The 19,359-nt window shown below is 42.3% G+C and overlaps 1 protein-coding gene across 2 annotated transcripts in view; it reads right to left on the bottom strand.

The window, feature by feature from the left end:
* Positions 1 to 687: 687 nt before the first annotated feature.
* Positions 688 to 19,359, bottom strand: part of LOC126475315 (facilitated trehalose transporter Tret1-like) — a 211,900-nt gene continuing 193,228 nt past the window's right edge. For both annotated transcript variants that reach the window (XM_050103093.1, XM_050103094.1), the window contains one exon: positions 688 to 2,519. In XM_050103093.1, coding sequence (XP_049959050.1) covers positions 1,938 to 2,519 — 582 coding nt within the window. In that variant the 3' untranslated portion in view covers positions 688 to 1,937. The remainder of the gene's footprint in view (positions 2,520 to 19,359) is intronic.

Below are 19,359 nucleotides of genomic sequence, written 5' to 3'. Positions count from 1 at the left end.
ACCAAAAATAAACTAAACAGGAAACAAATTTTCATCCCATTTAACAGAAATCTCTGTCCGCTCCTTTGTCTCCGCCCTTGCCTCCTGTATGTGATGTACTACAAAGAAAACTGCAAGTCACATCGATGCATTCAGTTTTAACCTTGGTTTTTACCAGCAGATGATGATGATGATGATGATGATGATGATGATGTCTTCTTCACCCATTCTTTTGCAACACTACTCTCTGTCCAAACTACATTTTTGACTGCACTGACTTGTTTTGATAGTTCTGCAGCTGTGCACTACATCATCATAACCACCAGTCTTCCTTCAACCATCCTGGCCACTTCCTGTCCTACCTACTTTTTATTTCACTTTTTCTGCGAAGATGGTCAGGTTGTCCAGAATACAGATTGTAATTCACTTTATTTAATTATCTGTAGAGAAAACATATTTACTAATGGAGGGTTTAATTTTCTGTAGATTCCAAGAGAAACATTTATACAGCTAGACAAATTATTGCATTATTAGATGGTCAAAACTGTTGGTTATGGTCATCTCAGGAAAGGTTGGCTGGTTCATTTAGCTTCTCTGTGAATGTTTCTGATATTAAAGAATCACTAACAGCATAATGTCTTAATTTATTAATACATATAGATTTACACATACAATTCAAATATAAATAAAATATACATTTACTGATAATATGTACAAAGTTGCATTTGGTATAAAACAAGATAAAATGTTTATCACTCTTTTTGATAAATAGGAAAAAATCACATTTTCTGCAGTAACAAGTAACTGCATACTTAAAATCTTTTTAAAACTGTATTGTGCATTTTCAGATTTGTTAATACTGCAAAATATCATAAGCTCAGTCACCATACCAGAAACTGAACACACTATAGTGAGCAGTTTGAGGAGAATTTAATACCACCACACAGATAAAGTGTTATTTTTCAGGTTCCTGTGTTTTCACAAATAATAATTGGGATGAAGGCCATGAAGCTTAAGTTCTTGCTGCCAAAATTAATATTAATCAATAAACGTTACATCATCACTGTTACTTTCAACAAAGAGCTTCACAAAAATTGTTGTTTATCACAAAATAATGGCACTAATAAATATATACATTGATTCCTACCTAATTCTTAGAATTTTACATGTAGCTTTAAAGAAGTGCAACGTTTTAAAAATGACAGCTCTGAAACAGTAAATACATTATATATAAATATATTTTTCTGTGATTGAAAAGTAAGTAGTAAGTGCAGCTCTAGATTTCGTCTGGTACGTAAGGTTGTCTTCTTTCTTAATTGCTACCAAATTGGTCAAATTCTTTGCTTTTCCAGCAAAAATTTATAAAGCAAAAAATGTAGTTTCATGAAAGTAACATTCCTTGCCCTAGCGAACAGCTTTTCTGTATTGAGTTATAAATATTCTGATGGTCAGAGTCATTATTTTAAAATCTTCCCACATTATTTTTAACTCTCAAACAGAGTCTACAAACAGTGTATAAAAGGCTGCCTGCAACAGCATTTCTTACAAAAGTAATTACTTAGGATGAGTAAACAGACAATGAATAAGCACTCTTTATCACAAGTGGAATTCAGCAGTCTTTGAGCTAAAAATTCAAAATAAAAGAAATTGTAGTGTAAGACTTGACACAATAATTATTTGAGTTCATGTGTCACGCTTTCAGCACTATTAGCTATATAATGCTTCTGAATAAGAATTCTTATCCTTTTCTCTCTTCTTTATCACACGTGGGTGGGCGCGTGCACACATACACACGCACACATGCACATGTACACATGCAGTCTTGTTCTGCTGCAGCTGTGTTTCACTGCTGCAAAGCTGACATACTTTCTTTCTAGTAGTCATGTTATTCACCATACACTATTACTATAGTACAAAAAGGTGAGCTCTGTGGTAAATAATTGTTTGTAATAAAAAATTTAAAATTTTTCTACTGCAGTTGTCTCTTCAACTTGTTGTCTTTTGTCTTCAGTAGCTTCTCCGCCAAGTACTCTCTGCACTTCTTCCAAAGACTTTCCCTTGGTTTCTGGTACTATGAAGAAAACAAAGACTGTACCAAGAGCAGAAATGGCAGCAAAGATAAAGAAGGTAACATCAGAACCAAATGCATCTTTCATGTCAGAAAAGAATTTTGTGACAATAAATGCAAGAAACCAGTTCAGCAGACATGCAACTGAACTTGCAACACCCTTAATAGTTGGGGCAAAAAGCTCACTCATCATCATCCATGGGATGGGACCAAACCCAAGTGAAAATACAACAATGAAAAGACACATGGAAACGAGTGGGAGCCATCCTATCTGGTCAGCTTGCTTCTGATCTTGCAAGAGAAAAAATATACCGAGCAATAATGAGCACAACGCCATAACACTGTCTGAGACAAGCAACAGAATTCGCCTGCCTAGCTTGTCCACGACTAGAGAAGAGACAAATGTTGCTGCTACTTGCATAACTCCCACAATGACTGTTGATACTGCAGGTTCGATATCGCTCCCAGCGCTCTGTAAAGAGAAATTTGTACAATGTTAATTCAATATATTTGGATACTATAGCTTCTTAACAGTTTAATACAGGAAATTTATTGTATTGCTGTTCACAAATGTTTCATTTTTCCTCTATTATGTAGAGCAAGCAACAGAACAAAAAAATAATAAAGTACAGTTACAAATTTTTGTTTTGTTCTTGGATATTCTGCTGAGTAACATCATCTGGGTTTTGCAATAATTTTGCCATCTTTAAGTGGTTCTGATGGTAATCATAAGAAGCCCGAAAAGCAGTTCAAGATGATCATACATGAAGGAAACATAAGATCAGAAGATTATAATTTTTTCCATTTCTCTTTGTGTTTTGTTCAATGCATGGTTTAATCTGAAGGCATACTTACTAACAAAGTGTGTATCATATGGTGGTGGTACAGTTTTTGTATATTTCATGTTGTACAATAGAGCAAGCAACTAAAACACTAAATTTAATCTTAAAAAGAATATGATATGAGGCATGAGAATTTTTGGAGTGATGGTGCTTTTGCCAATCTTCGAAGCACTTTGGGGACTCACTTTTCATTATGATGTTCAGCTCCTTCAGTGATTCCGTTTTTACCTCATCAATGATAGCAAAACAATGTCAGTGAGGTTCTTTTTGAGCTTGGGAATATAAAGAAGTTGCCAGGGCCATATCCAGTGAATACATGGCTGAGGCAATATAATGGTTTTGTTTATTGTAAAAAAAAGGACACACAAACAGGAGCATTATCATGATGAAATTTCTACAAGTGGTTTTGCCACAATTCTGGTCATCATCTTCTGACTGCTTCATGCAAGCAGCACATAACTTCCAGGTAGTATTCCTTGCTGACCACACAACCATAAGACAGGAACTCATGATGCACCACTGTAATCAAAGAAAACAGTCAGAAGAACCTTCACATGTGGTCAAGCTTGTCAAGTTTCTTTCCGGTCTTTGTTCTTCAGGCAGTTCCTATTGGGACCACTGGGCCTTGGTTACAACCTCAAATGCCTGTGCCAATGTTTCATCATCCGTTATAACCTTCTCTAGAAGTCCTGGATCATTTTCAACTTCATTCAGCAAGTCCTGGGTGATGTCTATGTGTCATCATTTTTGGTTGAAATTCAACAATTTTGAAGCAAATTTTGCTGCTACATGTTTCATGCCCAAACAAAAAAAAAAAAAAAAATAAATAAATAAAATAAAATATATATATATAAAAAAACAAACAAAGATGAGGTGACTTACCGAACGAAAGCGCTGGCAGGTCGATAGACACACAAACAAACACAAACATACACACAAAATTCAAGCTTTCGCAACAAACTGTTGCCTCATCAGGAAAGAGGGAAGGAGAGGGGAAGACGAAAGGAAGTGGGTTTTAAGGGAGAGGGTAAGGAGTCATTCCAATCCCGGGAGCGGAAAGACTTACCTTAGGGGGAAAAAAGGACAGGTATACACTCGGACTCACGCACATATCCATCCACACATACAGACACAAGCAGACATATTTAAAAGACAAAGAGTTTGGGCAGAGATGTCAGTTGAGGCAGAAGTGTAGAGGCAAAGAAGTTGTTGAAAGACAGGTGAGGTATGAGTGGCGGCAACTTGAAATTAGCGGAGATTGAGGCCTGGTGGATGACGAGAAGAGAGGATATACTGAAGGGCAAGTTCCCATCTCCGGAGTTCGGATAGGTTGGTGTTGGTGGGAAGTATCCAGATAACCCGGACGGTGTAACACTGTGCCAAGATGTGCTGGCTGTGCACCAAGGCATGTTTAGCCACAGGGTGATCCTCATTACCAACAAACACTGTCTGCCTGTGTCCATTCATGCGAATGGACAGTTTGTTGCTGGTCATTCCCACATAGAATGCATCACAGTGTAGGCAGGTCAGTTGGTAAATCACGTGGGTGCTTTCACACGTGGCTCTGCCTTTGATCGTGTACACCTTCCAGGTTACAGGACTGGAGTAGGTGGTGGTGGGAGGGTGCATAGGACAGGTTTTGCATCGGGGGCGGTTACAAGGATAGGAGCCAGAGGGTAGGGCCGCTAGAATATCCACCGTTTCTAGTTCACAAACAGCTCCTTTCACCTTTTAAACAACCATTTCGGCCAGTTCTAATAACTTTCGCTTTATTTCCATTTCCGTTTTTCCCACATCACTTATAATTTTTAGTCGCTTCCCACAGGTTTTAACGTCATTATTTCTTCGTCAGACAATTGTTAGCCTCATTTTCATAATCTGCCACCACAATACCACTCCTTTTAATATACTACACGCAGTTTTTTCGAAATTTTCCCGAATTTCTCCGTCCTTTAACGTGTTTTGGCGGCAACACAACCACCTAACCTTTATGCACATCGTTGTCTATCAACCCAAGTCCAGCATAGCCCAGCTGTAACCAACACCTTTTCGCCTTTTTTCATTTCAGATCTCCAGTTACTTTCCGGTTCACCTTTATCTCTTCCCATATATTTTTATTTTCATTTTCATTTCACCTCATGTTACACTTTCCACCTTCTAATACCATGTCACCCTCACAACACCCCCACAACGACCCCTTTAAGTTTTATTTACATTCCCTCCGCAAACATGCCTTCGCCCTAGCCAGATTACGCTCCCATATTCTATTTTCTCAGGCTTGTCTGACATTTGGCATCACCCCCAAAGGCCTCACACTTAAAGTTCCCATCTCTGGCTGCAACCCTTCCTTCCATCAGTCCCTATACCAGTTCCAAACTGAACGATCCATTGCCCTCACCACCTAATCCTTCACCTACACATCAACTCAGCCAATGAACACACCCGTCAACTCCTATCCTTAATAAAAGTCCTTAATCTTTCCTCTCCCGCATCCACACCGGCTGTTCAGAGCATCCTCCTACAGGCCAACCATAAATTAGAACAGCATGCCACCCTCCACCTCAAAAAACTATCCAATCTCCTGGTTTCCCACCTCCGGAAAGGCAACTCACTCACCCTTCACAACCTTTCCAGCAAACCTCAACCTCCTCTCATTGCACACAAACCCAGTCTCTCCCATCTACTCAATCTCCCACTTCCAGCTCCACTCCCTCCAAAACCTCAAAATTCCGATCAACACAATCTGGAACCACAACACCCTAATTCAGTAGTTAACCTTTCCTCCAAACCTCTCTCCCAATCCGAAACCTCTGTCCTATCCAAAGGCCTCACCTTCAGCCCCACTCCCAGATTCAACCAGACAGCCCTCGTCAAAGATTTACTGTCCTACACTCGTACTCTCTGCTGGAAGTATCACTTTGCCACGAAGAAAAATGATCCTACTCCTAATGATCCTACTCCCCAAGACACCATCCAAATTGAACCCTGCCTGGAACAGTTCCGTCCTCCGTCACAGCGGGACCCACCTCCTCTTCCTCAAAATCACCCTCTCCAAACCTTCCAGGAATTACTGACTTCCAGCCTTGCATCTCAATCCTTCTTAAAAAACCTTAATCCTACACCCAACATCACCACTGCTGAAGCCCAGGCTATCCGTGATCTGAAGGCTGACCGATCCATCGTCATTCTTCCGGCGGACATGGGTTCCACGACCGTGGTACTTGATCGTCGGGAGTATGTGGCTGAGGGACTGCGTCAGCTTTCAGACAACACCACATACAAAGTTTGCCAAGGTAACCCCATCCCCGATGTCCAGGCGGAGCTTCAAGGAATCCTCAGAACCTTAGGCCCCCTGCAAAACCTTTCACCTGACTCCATCAACCTCCTGACCCCACCGACACCCCGCACCCCTACCTTCTACCTTCTTCCTAAAATCCACAAACCCAATCATTCCGGCCACCCCATTGTAGCTGGTTACCAAGCCCCCACAGAACGTATCTCTGCCTACGTAGATCAACATCTTCAACCCATTACATGCAGTCTCCCATCCTTCATCAAAGACACCAACCACTTCCTTGAACGCCTGGAATCCTTACCCAATCTGTTACCCCCGGAAACCATCCTTGTAACCATCGATGCCACGTCCTTATACACAAATATTCCGCACGTCCAGGGCCTCGCTGCGATGGAGCATTTCCTTTCACGCCGATCACCTGCCACCCTACCTAAAACCTCTTTCCTCATTACTTTAGCCAGCTTCATCCTGACCCACAACTTCTTCACTTTTGAAGGCCAGACATACCAACAATTAAAGGGAACAGCCATGGGTACCAGGATGGCCCCCTCGTACGCCAACCTATTCATGGGTCGCTTAGAGGAAGCCTTCTTGGTTACCCAAGTCTGCCAACCCAAAGTTTGGTACAGATTTATTGATGACATCTTCATGATCTGGACTCACAGTGAAGAAGAACTCCAGAATTTCCTCTCCAACCTCAACTCCTTTGGTTCCATCAGATTCACCTGGTCCTACTCCAAATCCCATGCCACTTTCCTTGACGTTGACCTCCACCTGTCCAATGGCCAACTTCACACGTCCGTCCACATCAAACCCACCAACAAGCAACAGTACCTCCATTATGACAGCTGCCACCCATTCCACATCAAACTGTCCCTTCCCTACAGCCTAGGTCTTCGTGGCAAACGAATCTGCTCCAGTCCGGAATCCCTGAATCATTACACCAACAACCTGACAACAGCTTTCGCATCCCGCAACTACCCTCCCGACCTGGTACAGAAGCAAATAACCAGAGCCATTTCCTCATCCCCTCAAACCCAGAATCCCCCACAGAAGAACCACAAAAGTGCCCCACTTGTGACAGGATACTTTCCCGGACTGGACCAGACTCTGAATGTGGCTCTCCAGCAGGGATACGACTTCCTCAAATCCTGCCCTGAAATGAGATCCATCCTTCATGAAATCCTCCCCACTCCGCCAAGAGTGTCTTTCCGCCGCCCACCTAACCTTCGTAACCTGTTAGTTCATCCCTATGAAATCCCCAAACCACCTTCCCTACCCTCTGGCTCCTATCCTTGTAACTGCCCCCGATGCAAAACCTGTCCTATGCACCCTCCCACCACCACCTACTCCAGTCCTGTAACCTGGAAGGTGTACACGATCAAAGGCAGAGCCACGTGTGAAAGCACCCACGTGATTTACCAACTGACCTGCCTACACTGTGATGCATTCTATGTGGGAATGACCAGCAACAAACTGTCCATTCGCATGAATGGACACAGGCAGACAGTGTTTGTTGGTAATGAGGATCACCCTGTGGCTAAACATGCCTTGGTGCACAGCCAGCACATCTTGGCACAGTGTTACATCGTCCGGGTTATCTGGATACTTCCCACCAACACCAACCTATCCGAACTCCGGAGATGGGAACTTGCCCTTCAGTATATCCTCTCTTCTCGTCATCCACCAGGCCTCAATCTCTGCTAATTTCAAGTTGCCGCCACTCATACCTCACCTGTCTTTCAACAACTTCTTTGCCTCTACACTTCTGCCTCAACTGACATCTCTGCCCAAACTCTTTGTCTTTTAAATATGTCTGCTTGTGTCTGTATGTGTGGATGGATATGCGCGTGAGTCCGAGTGTATACCTGTCCTTTTTTCCCCCTAAGGTAAGTCTTTCCGCTCCCGGGATTGGAATGACTCCTTACCCTCTCCCTTAAAACCCACTTCCTTTCGTCTTCCCCTCTCCTTCCCTCTTTCCTGATGAGGCAACAGTTTGTTGCGAAAGCTTGAATTTTGTGTGTATGTTTGTGTTTGTTTGTGTGTCTATCGACCTGCCAGCACTTTTGTTCGGTAAGTCACCTCATCTTTGTTTATATATATATATCATAAACCAAAAACCAAAAGATATGTTGACATCATCAGCAACCCCTCTGATGGTGATTTGGTGATTTACCAGGACCATTATCTTTACTTCATCCACAGATTTGTCAGCAATTGGTGTGCTAGAGTATCCAGAGCGGTCATCTTCAGTGTGTTCTCAACCCTCTTTGAAACATTTATACCACTTGTAAACTCTTGAGTTACTCATAGCAGATTTGCCAAAAGTTACAGTCAACAATTCAAATGTGATGCTGTACTTGATTCTGTTTTTCAAGCAGAATTTGATGCAAGTTCTTCGGTCCATCTTTTTCGAAAGTAAAGTTTTCTGAGCACTCATAAACACACATCTTTTCATTTGTCAACAATAAATTAAATATTGAAAACAGTGAAAATGCAAATATACATCAGGAACATGTACACAAACAAGATGATTTTTTTTTTTTTTTTTTTTTTTTTGGAAAATCAGATGTATAAACCTACAAAACCGAAAAATTCCTGTTACTTTTTGACCATCCCTTGTATAATGTTGTAAGCTGCTCATATTGGCAATATGTTGAGAATTATGAAGTGAAATGAAAGTTCAAAAGGAACTGGTAAAAATACTAAAGCTGGAAGTGAGCACACCTCTTCTGGGCAGGAGACAGGATGACTTGTTGAATGGAATGCACATAATACAAAACACAGAATAGAGATTACAAATCCATTACACTAAAACAAAAAATGATAGGGAGTAATAGGAAGCAAAACAACTATTTGCTAAACTTAAATTTGGTGCAGATAGAACTGTAGGCATAGTGAAAGAACTATCCAGCGTAACAGACAAAATCAAACAGGATGACAAAAGAAGGGAAATTTCAGAAGTATATTGCTACACAGGAAGATTTTTTTTTTATTTTTTTTTATTTTTTATTTTTTTGTTTGCTGCTGGGATCAAACAATAACACAGATTTTAAGAAGAAATTTCCAGAAATGTGTGCGTGTATCACAGCATTATATGGAAGTCAAACAGACTTTTCAGGAAACCAGTGAATGATGTGGAAGCATTTGAAATGTAATGCTATAGGTAGGTGTCAAGAATCAAATGGGAAGGTACAGTAGAAAATGAAGAGGAGAGACCGATACATTTAGTTTTTCCATGTATAAACAGAAATAACACATGAAAGTAACAAAATTTGTTTTCAAAGACACAGCTATTTTTCATACTTCCAATTTAATTCAAAATTATAATTGCATTTGAAATTGTTAATGTCACACTACAATTTATTCTGAGTAATAACTTGACAATATTTGTAGCAGAATTAATTATTTGTGTGTAATTCCTTTGTGTGTAAGAGATCAATACTTCATAAAATCACTGTACTGTGACTGTTTGTATATTTGTTTTTGTAGATCTGTGTAACTGTTTGGCACAAATAAGTAACATTTTTATGGATCACAGTGTTCATGGCATGTGTTAGAGAGAAATCACGTTTCAGATTTTGAACTGCAAAGTTACTGAGACATGGCATTATGATTGTTCTTATTGAGGTCTGATGTTCAATAAATGATGCAAAGAAAGTTATCTGCATCCTCTATATTATTTGTACGTACTTATTTCAAAATTACAACCTACTATATCTCATAAGAAGCCAAATCGACTCATTAGACTAACAGCCAAACAACAATTCACTGATCGCAAAGCTAAATAGAAACTATGAGCTTGGTTTATTCTACCTGCACTTGCTCATGTTAATATGCATTTCTTATGCAAACATAGGCAAAGGTAGGATTTTGAAAAGTATGCAAATTTCTTTATTTATACTATTATTGTAGTAAACAGAGCAAGAAGGGCGGTTAGAACTGAGGGCTCTTGTCCACGATGGAAACAGACACACATGTACTAAAATTATACGCATGTTGCAGGAACAAAATTAACTATATGGAAACTAGAAAAACACGATTGTAACCAGGATAGATATTGGACAATAAGAGAAACTGGCAGCAGCAGACTGACATAAAATTTGAGTAAAAACAACTTTTTTTTGTTCTTGTATTTTTGTGTGAAAAACAGGTTTGACAAATGACTATACTCGAGCCAAAGGTCAAATCAGAACCTAACAATCAAGGAGCGGGAGCAAATAATTTAAATCAGTGTAACAAGAGTATTCACAATTGAAAAGAATGATATTAGTACTTGGTCAATCTTTAAAAGTAATGGAACAATCAGTTATGGTTATTTGACAGTTGAACAGCCTACATTAAAAAATTAATAAAGGTTAAAGCCAATGAAACACTCAAGTGTGGTTAAAAGTGAAAAAAAATTTACACTTTAAAATATCGTGACACAAAAATCTCAAACATGAATCAGTAAATACATTACATAGTGAAGTTCATAAACTTGTGAATGAAACTGGAATTTTAGCACCAAAAGTCTTATTGGCAGAATTCAGAAAACTGAAATTAGCATTCAAGATAATTTAGTAAACTGACAAACTTTAAATGACAATGTTGTGGAAGGAGGGATGCTGGAAGTACAGTAGACAATCCTGTTGTACAGACAAATTGTTTTCCTATTGTGAATAATGAATAATTTACCTATATCTAAAGTAAGTGGAGTTTCAACATGAGACACTGAAGATCATGTGGAATCCATCACTTGCAAATGATTCATATGCAAAGAAGTATCTGAAATATTCAACAATATGGCACTTCGGAAAAATTATTGCAACTTTGTAGTTGATTACAGTTTAATAGGTGGTTGATTTACCAAAATGAATTCTGTAGTTAGTTTAGAAACAGTAGCTTACATGTTTGTGGTAATGCTGAAAGTACTGATAAGCACCCAACTTTGATGTAAAATTTTGTAATTTTAACTTGCAGACTGTAATAACTAATCAAAATTATGTAAAAATATTTTAAGGCAACAGCTGTAACAATGCTAAAGATACAAGTAATTTGCACAGAATACCTAATTTTGTCAAAAATTATCACAGTTTTGGGCTGAAAATGAGAGAAAAAGAGTAACAGTATGCAGTAAAAGTAGAGCTATGTTAATTTGTGCAAAAATGTCTTGTGCTCTTTATGTGAAGGCAAATTTAAAGAAAAGATTGAGAGTGGAATACAAAATTAAACTACCTTTATTTTCAGTGTGGACCCTGAATTTTTGATTATGATGTAGGCAATGCACTTTGCTTTGTATTGCAGAGCAATGTTTGACGACGGCAAAGAGTAGATGTTTGTATCAGGAAATATATTGACAATTTATTATATAATTACTGTGTTTCTGGTGGCTAAGAGAAAAGCATCTAATGATTTTTGAGATAAAACATAGCTCTGGTTAATAGTAACGATAAAAATAGTAGAAGAGTTAAGATGTGAAAAATATTTGTAATGTCAGGATGTTGCTGACTACTAATTTGTGCCACCATAGAGGTGAAACAAGTGTGACCATTAAAAATAATTTTATTATTATTTATTTATTGTTTCTTCTTCTTCTTCATTATTTATTTATTTATTAAACAATAACTTGACAATCACAAAGCTAAGTAGAAATTGTCAACTTGGTTTATTCTACCTACACCTGCTCATTCTAATAAGCATTTATTATGTAAACCTAGGCAAAGTTAGGAATTTGGAAAGTCTGCAGATTTCTCTAATTCTATCATCTTAGATGCAAGAACAAAGAGGAAGGTTAGGGAACTCCAACTAACAATAGCTGTTCAAAAAAGATTTCTGTGACTGCGAATGTTCACCAGCCAATTTCTTTTATTTTTTTTTTATTTTAGCTATTATGGTCTATTGCTTGATGTTGCACACAGAAAGCTGCTTCACTGACAAACTCTTAATTTCTAATACAGTTTCTATAAATGTACCTATTAACATTTTAGTGCTTTTGATTGAACCGCAGCTCAAATATTGAGACTGTCTAATGAGATATCCTAAATTTCTCATGGAGAAACCTAATTATGCTTTTCCTGAGGTTAATGTTCAATACACAATCACAGCTACAGAGCCTCCAATGTACGCAGGTACTTATCATCAGGAAAATTGGCTAAGTAAAACTTTAATTTCAAGTCATGATCAGGCTTGGTATACGTCATCCTTCTAAAAGCTGCTAGTGTAGTCTTCTCCATCTCGTTCCCATGAAAATTTGAAATCTGCATACCTGTAAGGATTACTGAGCTTTGAAAGCTTTACAGTGCCAGACTGATTTCCATTAACTTTTTTATATGATTTCAACTGCCAACTCTCCAGCAGAAAGGTATTATCCAAAATAGACTTTATTCAAGCTTATCACCACATTCCTGCGGCACCAGATGATCCACAAAACTCAGGTGTGATTATAACATTAGGACTTTTCAAATTTTTGAAATGGTTTGTTTTGTTTTAGGGCGCAAAAACAACTAGGATCATATGCACCCATGTCAGAACTGCAGAACTCGAAGACAAAGAGAAGAGTTAAAAACGATGACACATTAATCTCTATCAATGGACAAGAAGACAATAAAAATGAGGGATGGGGAGGAAGGTCTATAAAATATGCCATAAAAATGGAGGTAAAAGATTAAATGTCCTTCACCACATTGATACAATGGATAAAAACAAAAATGCACTCGACAGCCCTCGTGTTGTTTGGTAAAACAGCCAATAACTCAGATCGTAAACACAAATGAGAACTTAAATATAAAAAAAAAAGGAATTCCATCAGGAAATGGCAGACTGTCAAAGGTTGAGGTCAATGAGCACAAAGTGGTGGGAGAACACAGCTTAACTAATGTCAATGGCTAAAACGACAGTGCCTGATACCCAACTTAGCTAAAATGATCTCCTCATGGTGAGATGGCCAAGAGGAGGTCACTTGACTATGTGTCAGAGAGAACAGACCACTAGAGATGATGAAACAGCTGGGCAGTGCAGAAGGATAGATCCAAATGGGAATAGGTGTCCGAGGAGTCTGAAAGGAACATGGATGCTCCTGTGTTAAGGCAGAAGAGGTTAAGTTGATTAAGAAGGTCAGCCAATAGATCACCTCTCAAAAAGATTTTGGGAGAACTCCAAAGGGGATGGTGCACATTAAAATCACTGATCAGTGGAAAGGGTTGTGGTAGCTGCCGAATAAGCTGGAGGAAGTCTATCCTATTGACATTGAATGATGAAGGGATGTAAACGATACAAACGGAAAAGGTCAAGTGAGGAAGGAAAACAGCTTGAAGATGGGTAGTCAGGAAGAGGGGCTGACTATGAATGTCATTCCGTATGAGCAGCATGACTCTCCCATGAGATGTAATGCCGATCTCAGGGGAGTGGAGGGAGGGGGAGAAAGATCAAAACAGACTGGGAAGAAAAGCGGAAGGCCAAAGCACTCATGAGGATGCAATTTTGTTTCCTGAAGGCACAGAACAAGTGGATGATGCTATTCTTTGTTGATCAAATGCCACAAATGTTCCATTGGAGGAGAGTCATGATGAGGGAAAAATGAAGGGGTGTCACCTCGGTGGCTGCCGAGTGCCAGCCTGTGAAGACTCGCTGCTACAGGGAACAGAGGCAGGAGGATCCTGCTCCACAAGTCCTTCAGAAGCATCAGCTTTCTTCTGCTGTCAGCCTGTGGATTCCAGTGCAGAAAAACAGTTGGCGCTGCACACCAGCGACATGGAGGCTGGCCGGGTGAGGGTGTCACATGACGACACCATTGAAGAGAATCTTTGAGTTAGCAAAGGAGAAGACATTTGCCTTTGGTTGACTTCTTCAAGCCTTTCCAGTTGGCAGAGGTAGACAGTGGTGTTGGTTGGCTGGAGGTACATAGGAAATCTTCACAGGAGTATTCTTTCTGTCCTTTCTGACCTGCTGATTGCATAGGTGGTAACTTTGCCCTGTGGGACGAGAGTTTGATGGCTTGTTGCACAGCTAGACAAGGAGATGTTGATACTACAATGAGTGATTTCACAGCCTCAGAGCTGAATTTTAGGTTGAATGTCTGTGTTGCCATGTCCTTCATGGAGCAAGGTGTAGGAAGAACAGTACTGTAAGTGTCAGATGGTAATACACAGGGTTTGCGGCTAGCCAGTAACTTGTGAGTGACCAGGTAAGATACTTCTTCCTTTACCCAGATCTCCTGGACAGCCCACCCATTGAGATACATGGGGCAATCTCAAGAGGAGGTGGCATGGTCACCATTACAGTTACAGCGAGGAGGAGGAGGCAGACACTCGCCCTCATGCGCATCCCTACCACAGGTTACACATTTGGTAAGATGTTGACAAGACATTTAAGTCTGGTTGAAATGATGGCAACGGTAGCAGCACATCGGATTCGGAATGTACAGTCAGACAGTGATAACTTCATAGCCTGCTTTGTTCTTGGATGGAAGCACCACTATATTAAAGGTGAGAAAAAGAGTGTGTGTGGGCACTAAGGAGGTATCTGCCTTTTACATCACCCATTGGGCACCAATGGCAACCTGATCAGAGAGGTATGTTTGGATTTTGGCCTCAGTGTAAATAACACTATGGGAAGAATTCAGAGTTATATGGGGGGTCAACCCAACCAGGATAGCTGTGGAGCAGTGAAACAGCAAGCAGTTGTTGTGCTTGAGAATCAGAAGTAGTCTCCAAAAGCAAAGTTGCATAAACAACAGAAGGATTTCACAGGGCTGGCAATTCCATCAACATCTTTCTGAACTAGAAAGAGATTTACCATTGCAAAGGACTGACCAACTTAAGTACTTTTTTTTTTTTTGGTTTGTTTTTTTGTGTGGTTTTAGGTTGCACAACTTCAACGGTCATTAGCGCCCAGACTACGTTAGGAATGCACCGCGAGTCACAAGTTTAAAACAGCAACGAAACGGAAAACACGATAAAAGACAGACTGACAGGCATAGGATTTAAAAAAACAGCATAATCAAATGTCCTTAGAGAGAGTTGTCAAGTTGATAAAATGAAGAACGCGAGCAGCTGCTCATGGGTCATCCGCTAAAATGGCATCTAGAGTACATGGCAGGCCAAGATCAAGACGCAGTGTGTTAAAATCCGGACAGGACGTTAAAATGTGGCGGACCGTCAGCAATTGCCCATATGGGCAGAATGGCGCCGGCGCAGCTGTCAGCAGATGGCGATGGCTGAACCGGCAGTGTCCAATTCGTAACCGGGCCAAAACTACCTCCTCCCACCAAGAAGGGTGTGAGGAGGACGTCCAAGCTGCGGGAAGAGGTTTCAAGGCCCGAAGCTTGTTGTCTGTAAGTGCAGCCCAATCGGCATGCCACAGCGATAAAATGCGCCGACAAATGACCCTGCTACAATCTGACGAAGGGACACAACAAAAAGCTGTCCGGGCTGGAGGACCGCAGCCTTGGCCACGGCATCTGCAACTTCGTTCCCAGGGATACCGACATGGCCAGGAACCCACATAAAGCTAACCAGAGAACTGACGTCCACCAGCTGCTGAAGAGAGCGTTGGATCCGGTGCACGAAAGGGTGAACCGGGTACGGATCACTGAGGCTATGGATGGCGCTCAGGGAATCGGAGCAGATGACATATGCAGAATGTCGGTGGCGGCAGATGTAAAGAACAGCCTGGTAGAGGGCAAAGAGCTCAGCTGTGAAGACCAAACAATGGCCATGGAGCCGGTATTTGAAACTTTGTGCCCCGACAATAAAAGAACACCCGACCCCGTCATTGGTCTTAGAGCCATCTGTATACATGAAGGTCATATTAATGAACTTCGAACGAAGTTCGACAAAATGGGAGTGGTAGACTGAACCGGGGGTAACCTCCTTTGGGAGCGAGCTGAGGTCAAGGTGAACGCGAACCTGAGCCTGGAGCCAAGGTGGTGTGTGGCTCTCGCCCACTCGAAAGGGAGTGAAAAATTAAGGTGTTGAAGGAGGCGACGAAAGCGAACTCCAGGGGGTAGCAGGGCAGAGACATACAACCCGTATTGACGGTCGAGAGAGTCGTCAAAAACGGAACGATAAGACGGGTGGTCGGGCATTGCCAGTAGCCGATAGGCATACCGACAAAGCAGTATATCGCGCCGGTAGGTGAGTGGCGATTCACCAGCGTCAGCATGAAGACTCTCGATGGGACTAGTATAAAACGCTCCGATCGCAAGTTGTAAACCCCGATGTTGTATGGAGTTGAGGCGGCGTAAGATGGATGGCCGTGCAGAGGAGTATATGAAGCTCCCATAATCCAGCTTGGAGCGGACAATCGACCGATATAGGCGAAGTAAGACGGTTCGATCCGCTCCCCAGGACAGACCACTCAGAACACGAAGGACATTTAGAGAATGGGTACAACGGGCAGCCAAATATGACACATGTGGAGACCAGCTAAGTTTCCAGTCAAATGTAAGACCTAAAAATTTTGTTGTCTCCACGAATGGGAGAGCAACGGGACCGAGTCGTAAGGACGGTGGGAGAAACTCTTTGTAGCGCCAGAAGTTAATACAGACCGTCTTCTCGGCAGAAAAACGGAAGCCATTGGCGACACTCCAGGAGTAAAGACGGTCAAGAGAACGCTGAAGACAGCGCTCCAGGAAACACGTATGCTGCGCGCTGCAATAGATGGTAAAATCGCCCACGAAAAGGGAGCCTGATACATCAGCTGGGAGGCAATCCATTATTGGATTGATCGCTATGGCGAAGAGAGCGATGCTCAAAACTGAGCCCTGTGGCACCCCATTCTCCTGGCGAAAGGTGTCTGACAGGACAGAACCCACACATACCCTGAACTGTCGATCCATTAAAAAGGAACGAATAAAAAGAGGGAGGCGACCGCGAAGGCCCCACGTATGCATGGTGCGGAGAATGCCCGCCCTCCAACAGGCGTCGTAAGCCTTCTCCAAATCAAAGAACACAGCCGCGGTCGGGCGCTTCCGCAAGAAGTTATTCATACTGAAGGTCGACAAAGTAACCAGATGGTCAACAGCAGAGCGGCGCCTACGAAATCCACATTGTACATTGGTAAGTAGGCGTCGAGACTCGAGCAGCCAAACCAAACGGGAGTTAACCATTTGCTCCATCACTTTACAGACACAGCTGGTAAGCGAGATGGGCCGATAATTGGAAGGCAAGTGCTTGTCCTTCCCCGGCTTAGGGATCGGGACAACAATAGACTCGCACCAGCATGCGGGAACATGTCCCTCAATCCAGATGCGATTGTAAGTACGAAGAAGAAAACCTTTACCCGCAGGAGAACGGTTCTTCAGCATCTGAATATGAATAGAATCAGGCCCTGGAGCGGAGGACCATGATCGGCCAAGTGCGTTTTCGAGTTCCCTCATGGTGAATGGGGCATTATAACTTTCACGATTCGAGGAGCGGAAGTTAGGTGGCCTAGCCTCCTCTGCCTGTTTGCGGGGGAGGAAGGCAGGGCGGTAATGAGCGGAGCTCGAAACCTCTGCGAAAAAGCGGCCAAAGGGATTGGAGACAGCCTCAGGGGCCACAAGGATGTCATTCGCGACCGTCAAGCCAGAAACTGGTGAGTGGACCTTAGTGCCAGATAGCCGGCGCAGGCTACCCCAGACAACAGAAGAAGGAGTAAAACTGTTGAAGGTGCTTGTGAAAGCAGCCCAGTTGGCTTTCTTGCTTTCTTTAATAATACGACGACACTGTGCACGTAATCGTTTATAATTGATACAATTCGCCACTGTAGGGTGGCGTTTAAAGGTGCGTAAAGCATGTCGACGAGCACGTAAAGCGTCTCTACATGCTGCGGTCCATGAGGGGACCGGTACGCGATGTGGAGAAGAAGTAGGGTGAGGGATGGAATATTCAGCAGCAGTTAGAATGACTTCCGTGAGGTGTGCGACCTGACGATCGCAGCTTGTGAAGGTTTGATCCTGAAAGGTCGCCCTGGAAGAGAAGAGCCCCCAGTCTGCTTTGGAGATGGTCCAACTAGATGAGCACGGAGAGGGGGTATGCTGCAGGATATGGATAACACATGGGAAGTGGTCGCTCGAATATATATCAGAAAGTGCATACCACTCAAACCGGCGTGCAAGTTGGGGAGTACATATAGAGAGGTCTAAATGGGAATAGGTGTGAGATGTGTCCGAAAGAAAAGTAGGGTCGCCAGTATTGAGGCAGACAAGATTGAGCTGGTTGAAAAGGTCTGCTAACAGAGAGCTCCTCGGGCAGGATGCTGGAGAGCCCCAAAGGGGATGGTGGGCATTGAAGTCTCCAGTTAACAAAAATGGTGCAGGTAGCTGAGCAATAAGTTGCATCATGTCTGCCCTGGTAACGGCAGACGATGATGGAGTGTAAACGGTACAAATGGAAAATGTAAAAGTGGGGAGAGTAATTGCTACTAGCCAATAGCTTGCGAGCAGCCGAGGTGGACACTTTCTCTTTGACCCGAATTTCTTGGATACAGCGTTCTTCCTTATAGACGGGACAGTCACGGGAGGATGCTGCATGGTCACCCTGACAGTTCACACAATGAGGAGACGGAGGTGGACAGTCACCCTCATGGGCATCCCTGCCACAAGTGACACATTTAGCCACATTGAAACAAGACTGTCGAGTGTGATTGAAACGCTGACACTGGTAGCAGCGCGTAGGTGTCGGGACATAGGGGCGAACAGAAATAACCTCGTAGCCCGCTTTGATGCGCGATGGCAGCTTAACACTATCAAAGGTCAAGAAAAGTGTCCGGGTCAGTACAAGGTCATTGTTGACCTTTTTCATGACCCTATGGACAGCCGTCACGCCCTGCTCAGCGAGGAAAGATTGAATCTCCTCGTCAGTCAATCCGTCGAGGGATCTAGTATAGACCACACCACGAGACGAATTCAAAGTTCGGTGAGCCTCCACTCGGACAGGGAATGTGTACAGGAGTGTGGCTCGAAGCAGTTTCTGTGCCTGAAAGGCGCTCTCAGTTTCTAGTAACAAGGTACCATTACGCAACCTCGTACAAGACTTGACAGTACCGGCTATGGCATCTACGCCCTTCTGGATAACGAAAGGGTTGACAGAGGAAAAATCCTTTCCGTCCTCAGTTCGAGAAATGACGAGGAACTGTGGGGTAGGAGGTAGTACTTTTGTCACTGGGGGCTGGTCATGTTTCCATTTGTGGGCAGAAGTCGAGAGAGAAGAAGA

This window comes from Schistocerca serialis, chromosome 4 (assembly GCF_023864345.2).
Source record: "Schistocerca serialis cubense isolate TAMUIC-IGC-003099 chromosome 4, iqSchSeri2.2, whole genome shotgun sequence".
Taxonomy (NCBI): domain Eukaryota; kingdom Metazoa; phylum Arthropoda; class Insecta; order Orthoptera; family Acrididae; genus Schistocerca; species Schistocerca serialis.
The sequence above is the reverse complement of the archived record's forward strand: the minus strand, read 5'-3'. Positions and strand labels throughout refer to the sequence as shown.